Source organism: Pseudochaenichthys georgianus, chromosome 22 (assembly GCF_902827115.2).
Source record: "Pseudochaenichthys georgianus chromosome 22, fPseGeo1.2, whole genome shotgun sequence".
NCBI classification, from domain to species: Eukaryota; Metazoa; Chordata; class Actinopteri; order Perciformes; family Channichthyidae; genus Pseudochaenichthys; species Pseudochaenichthys georgianus.
Genome location: NC_047524.1, coordinates 32,742,687 through 32,750,921, shown reverse-complemented (window position 1 = coordinate 32,750,921; position 8,235 = coordinate 32,742,687). Strand labels below are relative to the sequence as shown.

The 8,235-nt window shown below is 40.3% G+C and overlaps 1 protein-coding gene across 1 annotated transcript in view; it reads right to left on the bottom strand.

Annotated features, from left to right (window-relative positions):
• Positions 1-8,235, bottom strand: part of rragd (ras-related GTP binding D) — a 55,155-nt gene extending 46,920 nt beyond the window's left edge. The window contains exon 1 of the mRNA XM_034110809.2: positions 7,896-8,235. Coding sequence (XP_033966700.1) covers positions 7,896-8,013 — 118 coding nt within the window. The 5' untranslated portion in view covers positions 8,014-8,235. The remainder of the gene's footprint in view (positions 1-7,895) is intronic.

Below are 8,235 nucleotides of genomic sequence, written 5' to 3'. Positions count from 1 at the left end.
CGGTGTACCGATACTTGAAAGGTACCGCGATACCCTGCCGTTAAAAACGGTACGATTCCTCCGTTTCATTAGTATCGGTACTTTAAGAATGACGGGGAAAAGTACTCCCGTGAAAAAGCGCCGTTTTAATAAGAGCCGTGTGTGTTCAGCGCTCTGCTTCCACTCCCTGCACGGCAGCCCTGCCTGCAGTCCCGCTCCTCTCAAGCACGTTCTAAGTCCCTCCCCTCTCTCTTGCACGCGGCCACGCGCTAGCTGCCAGAGCATGTGAGAAAACGAGAAGCATGGCTGCAAGTGGGAGTGCAACTGCCGCTGCGCCTCGGCTTGTTGACAAAAAAGACGCCAGAAGTCTGTGAACGGGCCGTTCAGGTGTTCAGAGCAGAGCTTCCTGTCGGAGCAGCAGAGCGTGATGTGCACTGAAAAGTTTTTCTGTCGCAATATTATCGTTGAGCAAACTTAACTAGCAAACTAGCATCACTATCTGCTAACGTTAGCTTTAGCCTTCGTTTTCTATTAGTTTTTTTCATAGGCTATAAACGGAGGTGGTATAAGTAGCCTATATATCTTGTACTTGAGTAAAAGTAGAAGTACCCAGGTATTGTACTTGAGTTAAAGTAGAAGTACCAGAATGTAGGAACAATCCTGCAATCAAAAATGTTCCTCAAATAAAAGTACAAAAGTATTATCATCAAAATATAGTTAAAGTAGCGACAGTAAAAGTAGAAGTGCTCAGGTCTTGTACTAGAACCACCAGAGTGTAGGAATACTCTGTTACAGTAAAAGTACTGCATTCAAAATGTTCCTCAAGTAAAAGTATTAAAGTAGCTAGAGATGTCCCGATCCGATCACGTGATCGGGGATCGGAGCCGATCACGTGATTTAAAAAAGATCGGGGATCGGGAGAAAAAAATCGGGGATCGGATTTTTTTTTTTTTTTTTTATAAAATATTTTTTTTAATTTAATGTTACAAAACAAAAATGACCATGTTCACGTCTTAAAGTCATCCTGAGGACTTAGTTTTCGTTTAAAATTACACAACATCATGTATGTGTTGCTTTCTTTGGGCTTGTTTTCATAGACCTGGTTGCTTATTTCTCTGAAATCTGGCAACAGAGTGGGCGCAGTTTCTAATAGTAGCAGTAAGCTAACGAGAGGCTACGTTCAGCTGGTGACTCGGGAGTCGGGACAGAGAAAATGTCAGGAGTTTGGAAGTATTATAAAATTGAAAGCGAAGGCAGTGTAACAGCCAGATGCAATGTTTGCAAGGCAGAGGTTCCGCGTGGTGGAAAGAACAGAGCTACGTTCAACACGACCAATCTAATACGCTACCTGAGAAACAAACACCAACAACAACACGGCGAGTACACAGCGGCCACTCAGGTAACGGCACTGAAACAACCGACACTTTCAGAGACTTTTAAAAGGAAAGAGAAACTGCCCCAGAACAGTGAAAAGACCAAAAAACAGCCAAGATAGCTGAATTCATCGCGTTGGATGGCCAGCCGTTATCTGTTACCTTTTTTTTCTCTTAATGCATTGCATAAAGATCGGATCGGGAAAAATCGGTATCGGCAGATTGTCAAAATCAAATGATCGGAATCGGATCGGGAGCAAAAAAAGGTGATCGGGACATCCCTAAAAGTAGCGACAGTAAAAGTAGTCATTGTGCAGATTGGTCCATTTCAGAATAATATGATATGTTTTATAATGATTGATCATGAAAGTGTTCTCAAAGCTGGTAAATGTGCAGCTAGTTTGAATGGCTTTGTAGACTGCAGGGTAGCTGGTGGATTTACTCCAGGTGGAACTAAAGTCTGATTTAACACTTGATTATATTTCACATCATTCATCCAGATCTGTGAAGTAACTAAAGGGATTAAATACATGTAGTGGAGGAAAAGTACACCATTATTTCTGAACTGTAGTGGATTAGAAGTACAAAGTAGCAAAAGAAACATTGAAATACTTAAATAAAGTACAAGTATCTCAAAATTGTACCCAAGTAGTACTTGAGTTTATGAATTTAGTTACTTTACACCAGTGGCTATAAAGATAGAAAGACTAAGCCTTGCACAGAGGCATGAAAATACATTTTCAAAATGCTCAACAGTGCTGCCAAAATGTTAAACTCACTGCTACACAATTAAAATAAATGCTTTTATATATATGTATATTAGATGTGACTCTTTGGCGTTTCTGTTCTTAGTAACACTGCTGCTTTAGTTGTTCTGACTGCTAAAATCATCTGTTATTCCTAATTTTAAAGCCGATATGCCGTGTTTCCCTTTTTTTAAGAAAAGTATCGAAAAAGAATCGGAATCGCAATTCTTGACTTGGTATCGGTATCGAAACCAAAATGTTGGTATCGTGACAACACTAATCTGAAGTGTAATTCTTGTGTAGTTTCGGGTTAATAATGTGGCCTTTTTGGCAGTTTAACTAAAGGTGTGCGGCTGCTACCGTGAGGAAATATCTGCCTGAAATTACAATGGGCTTCAATGGAGGAATGTTGAACGTTTTTGTCACTTAATGCCCTCAAGAGGCATTTTGTCTAATATTTTTTCTTATTTTATTTTTATTTTCCAACCTAGGAGAGGTTTTCCTACGTTTTTCATGAAAAAATATGTCTGAGGAGTGTAAGGTTTGGGAAGTATGGCAAGTTTAAAACATTTTTGGGGGAGAATTTTGAGCTGTCCTGCACTCTGTTTTGAGATCAAAGCACTCTAGAGATAACGAGCTGCTCCATCCACTCTAATGTAAAAATCTGAAAAATGCCTCTCTACCAAGCTCCAAACTAAATTCAATATCTCAGAATGTTTAAAAGATATCAAAAGTAAAAGTCAAGTTTGAATAGCTGAAGGTATTGTGGTCATTTGAAAGTTGGAATGAAGGGTCTGGCTGAAATTATGTGGAAGGAGATGCATTTGGCGCAAAGTGTAGGAAAACAGGATTTGAAGGCATCTCCCATTGACTTCAATGTTAAAAAAATAGTTTAAAAATGTAATGTAAACAGCATTCCACTAATAAAGTTTTGAAGTACTATAGTGGAATGCTGTAAACAGCATTCGCACTAAATATAGCTTTGAAGCTTGTAACGGCATAATTACAAGCGGAGAACGGAGTAACTTAACGTCACAGCAGGCATAACAACAGCCGGTGTTTCTCGTGAGTGTTTTCCCCGGGAAATAAACACAATACACACAAACGCAAAAATACACAAACACACACATACACACACTCGCGAGCTTCCCCCAGACCAGTACAAACGAAAATATGTTACCTTCGTTAGAAAGCTAGGAATATCCTCTTTCCAACAGTGTATATAACTCAAAATGTGTCTTCGGGTCAATGTTTATGCACAAACTACCAGTAGAAATACATTGCTTTTAAAATCATTCTGTGTGACATGAAACACCACAGGATGGCGACTGACATAGGTACGTTCCTCTGAAATTATTGTACCTGCATAAGCAATTATCCCACATTGAGTTCGCTAACGTTACTAGCTTAAACAAACGTAACATGCAACGTTAGCCTAAGCCAAAATGCTCTACTACGGCATAGCGCGGGAAGGCCGCAGCGGAGCTGTTTTATGTAGAAGCGAAGCAATTCTTTTCTTTTAATCTAAAAAGCGAACTATTCAGTCAGACAGCAATTTATTGTAAAAGTAAAGCATTTACATTTTCAAGCACTATATCTCAATTTCAAGCACCATTCCCAAAATGCAAAAACTTTCCCAACCTTGAAAACACCACGTCAAATTTCAAGCATTTTCAAGGATTTCAAGCACCCGTACGAACCCTGGATATGACTACCTGCTTATTAAAAGACACCTACACAATAAGCGTCGCTATGCAACCGTGTGAGGCCGCAAAGTATAGCGCAGCATTATGCATTAGTTTACATGCCCACCGGAACCCAGAGGCATTACCAACAGATCAACGCACAATCAACCCATAGGCCTACAGGACATCTCTTTCTCCACATTAAGTGTTAGACATTAGAATTGACTATTCTTGTCTGTCACATACTCTTCTTGTCTGTCACATAAGTGGCGCAAGTTGCGCAACTGATGTGGTATTGCGCTAAACGGAAATGATTTTGAACGGACACTTTGACCGGAGAGATTTAGATTTGCCGGTCTTCAGCATATTTTACCGGTCGTAGTCCGGTAATTACCGGCTAACGGGAACTCTGCCTAGTAACCTCGCCCCCTTTGAAAAAAAAACGGCTCTTTTGAACGCCTCTTTGAAAGGAACAGAGCCATAAGATCCGGCTCCCTTCAAAGAGCCATAATTCCCATCAGTACTCTTTACCAAGCTCCAAACTAAGTTAAATATCTCAAAAAGTGTAGAAGATATGAAAAATATGAAGAACAAGTTTTATAGCTGAAGGTCTTGTGATCATTTTAAAGTGAAATGAAGTCTCTAGCTGAAAGTATGTGGAAGGAGTAGCATTTGGCGCATGGTGTAGTTAAAAGAGGATTTGAAGGTTCCTCCCATGTTAAAAAAGAGTTTAAAAAGCTTGTTGTTGTACAGTAGTTGGGTGTCCACTGTGGACAGGTGCTACTGCAAAGTTTACATTTTGTTATTATAAAGCTGCAGCAATTCTATTTTTTATGTTCAGCACTCAGGCAGCAGCAATATATTTATTTTAGTTATTGTATGTTTTGTTACCAGAGAGACTTGAGTTTAAGTCAAGCACTTTGTTTAAAGCTACAAGAAACTGAGACTTGGATTTAAGTCAAGCACTTTGATGTTGATGGTGTCCGTTTGAAGCCACAATAGTTGGCTCCAGGTTCCACATTTTGAATGTAGTTATGTTTGTTCAGTATTCAGCAACTACAGACTAAAGACAAAGTTATGTTTTTGTTACAAGAGAGACAAATGTTGTCTGTTTAAATTCATTTTACTCACGTGACGTCTAAAAGTAAGAGTGCAATATAAATAGTCCCTCCTCCGGTCCCCCTCCACCCACCCTGCTGGGAAAAAAAACGTGTTTTTTTTTTGGACGTTTATGGGACTGTTTTGGTGTTTTAGGGACGTCTGGAATCCGTCCCTTGAGGGGGGGGTTCTGTTACGATTATTGAGTTATGTCACGTTTTCTATGTCTTGGTTTGGGTGTTTTGCTGTTCTCCCCGTCATGTTTTCCTCCTTGTGTATTGTCTGGTTTTTTTCCCTGTGTTTTTCCTCCCGTCGTTAGTTTCCCTGGTGTGTCTAGTTGTATGATTGTTTTCACCTGTGGCCCTTGTGTTTCTCCTCCCCTGCCCGGCTGTGTCTCGTCTTGTGATTACCCCTCCTTGTATTTAGTCTTGTCTCTTCCTGTGTTCAGTGTCGGTTCGTCTTGTGTATTGACGTGGTCTTCGGTGAGTGTCCTGTTCTGTCTTTGTGTATATATAGCCTTGGAATAAAGGAATTATTATTTGTATTTGTCGAGAGGAAAAGAGAGCGCTTCCGCTAATTTCTCCCGTGTTATTATCCAAAGTGAATGTAAACTTGAATAATGTACATAATTTGAATGTAATAATTAAGTTGATTGTTGTTTGTGGAAGCTCCAGTGAATGAGCCCATTAACGGAGTTTTAAACATCACTTTTAATGGAAGATTTAAAGTGATGTTTAAATCCGCCCACTCGATCGGATCGGCGATCGGCCGATACTGATTCCGGCGATCGGCCCCGAAATTGGCGATCGGAGCATCCCTAGTATAGGCTGAAGTTATTGGACGGCAAAATATTGGTTGAAAGAAGAAGAAGATTTGAAGAACTATAGTGGAATGCTGTAAACAGCATTTGCACTAATAAGAAGATTACAGAAACAGAAGAACTATAGTGGAATGCTGTTGCACAGGGAATTTGCACTAAATATTGTTTGTTTTATGTTCAAGAGTTCGACACAGACCAGCAGGATAGTAGGCTACATTACGTCGTATACGCCGCTTTTATCCAGAGCGTTATACTCAATACCGTTTTAGTACAATGGCTCTCAAACATATGGAAGGTTTATAAAGCCATTACTCCAAATGTTGTCAACTGCTTCTGATATTGTACTTTAGTATCGGTGAAGACATGTATTTCCTTCTACAGTGTTGCTGCTGTGTAGTCTATTCAGTATTTCAATGTTATCCAAATACATAGTTAGCCTTGGCAATGGCAAATAATCACCCACAACATGTTAATTAATTATGAGGTTACAGTGTTTTAATGTTAATATATATATATAATAATGTTTTGATGTTAAAAAACATAGGCTAGCCTACGTCTAAAATTCAAAAATGAATTAAACTTCTCCAGTGGTGTTGCTTTATTCAAGTATTTGAATGTCATCTAAATACAATATGCTTTAATCGCACTTATTTTTGCACAGCGGAACGTTTCTCACTGGATGAGTTTCAGGCATACCGATTATACTGGAGCACCAACTAACGTTCATGACTTCAGCATGGGACTTCAAACAACAACAAACCACGGTGAACAATAGTCAAACATGAACGAACAAGCTGATGAGACCGCTTTGGTCGGCCCCGTGGATGGGACATTTTGTTTTAAAAAACGGACGGATGGAAGCGTCGATAAGAGCACGGTTGTGTGCAAATTATGCAAAAAAGAATTTGCATATCACCGCAGCACATCAAGCCTAAAGTATCACCTAAATCATGGGTGTCAAACTCAATTTCATCGTGGGCCACATCAGCATTATGGTTTCACTCAAAGGGCCGGTTGTAACTTTAAGACTATATAAAAATACATATATAAATCTATCATATATATATACAATAATGTATCATATTACATCATTGCCTCTGCATTGGATTATCATCGGATAGGGTAATAACTTCATAATTAACTACGTCTGAAAGCAGAAGTCGAGGGCAAGTCTCTTCAGTGCGTATGTCCCAAAATGATTTAAAAAGAAAAGCCAAATTCTGGAGAAAAAAGAAATAGAAGTGACATTTTGAAATAAAAATCTAATTCCGAGAAAAAGGAATTCTATGAAAAAATGCATATTTTGAAGAAAAAAAGGCAAATTCTGAGAAAAGTCATATTTGAGATGCATTGTGGGACATGTAGTTTATGGGCAACGTGCTTCTGTAGCATGTAACCGTATAATAATCATATTATATTCTTTGCAAGCTCTTGTGGGGCCACATAAAATGAAGTCGCGGGCCGAATGTGGCCCCCGGGCCTTGAGTTTGACACCCCTGACCTAAATGCAAAGCATGTAGCAGCTAGCGTGGACGTTAGCCCGACTCCGAGTGCAAGGAACCACACCCTGACCCAACCCACACTCAACCAGATGACTGGTTTCAGGGCCAGGATAAGTAAGTCCACGTCTGAGAAAATAACCAGCTCACTGGATTGCACTCGACTGTAGACCACTTGGAGTAAAATCCATGTGAAAATTGCTTCTCACTGTTCTCGGGTCAAATATGTATATTTGATTAAAAATGCGATTAATTTCGATTAATTAATTACAAAGCCTCTAATTAGATTAATTTTTTTTAATCGAGTCCCGGCTCTACTTTTTATATTAAATCCGTACAGTTAGGGGTGGGCCCATGATTACAAGTTGTGTGTCAGCTGTAACATATCTAGTTTGTAGACACAAACATTATAAGCAGTTGACATTTCAAATTAAAAATATATTTTCAAGGGACGTGTGTTGCCTAGAAGCCAGCTATGTTACAGTTGACAGGTAAAGGCAGCTAGTTAGCATCTTTGAATAACTCCCACTAACAGCTAACTAATGCAAATTGTTATTTGTGCAGGACAGCTCTGCAGTTAGCTAACGGGACTATACTAGCTAACCGAGGAGCAGTGAAGCACTCGGGCAGTGGCGTCCCTTCGCGCTCGTGCTCTGTTCTGATGTGACCCCTCAGCAGCGGGAATATCCGCCTACCTCCGTCCTCACAGCCCAGCTCCGTGTCTGAGAACGCCTCCAAGTCGTCTTCCTCGTCGTAATAACCGACAGCCGAGTCCTCCTCCCTGCTCTGCGCTGAGTCCCTCTCACTCGCCATGCTCACTTCTTCTCCTGTCCTCTAGTTTTTGGTGAGGATTTAAGTCGCTTGTGGTGAACAACTTTCCCTCATTGTCACCTGATACTTGAGAGCCATGCTGCTGAACTTTCCCCCCCTCACCCACCCACACACACACACACACACGCACACACACACACACACACGCACACACACACACACACACACACACACGCACACACTCACACTCCAGTCCTACCCGCT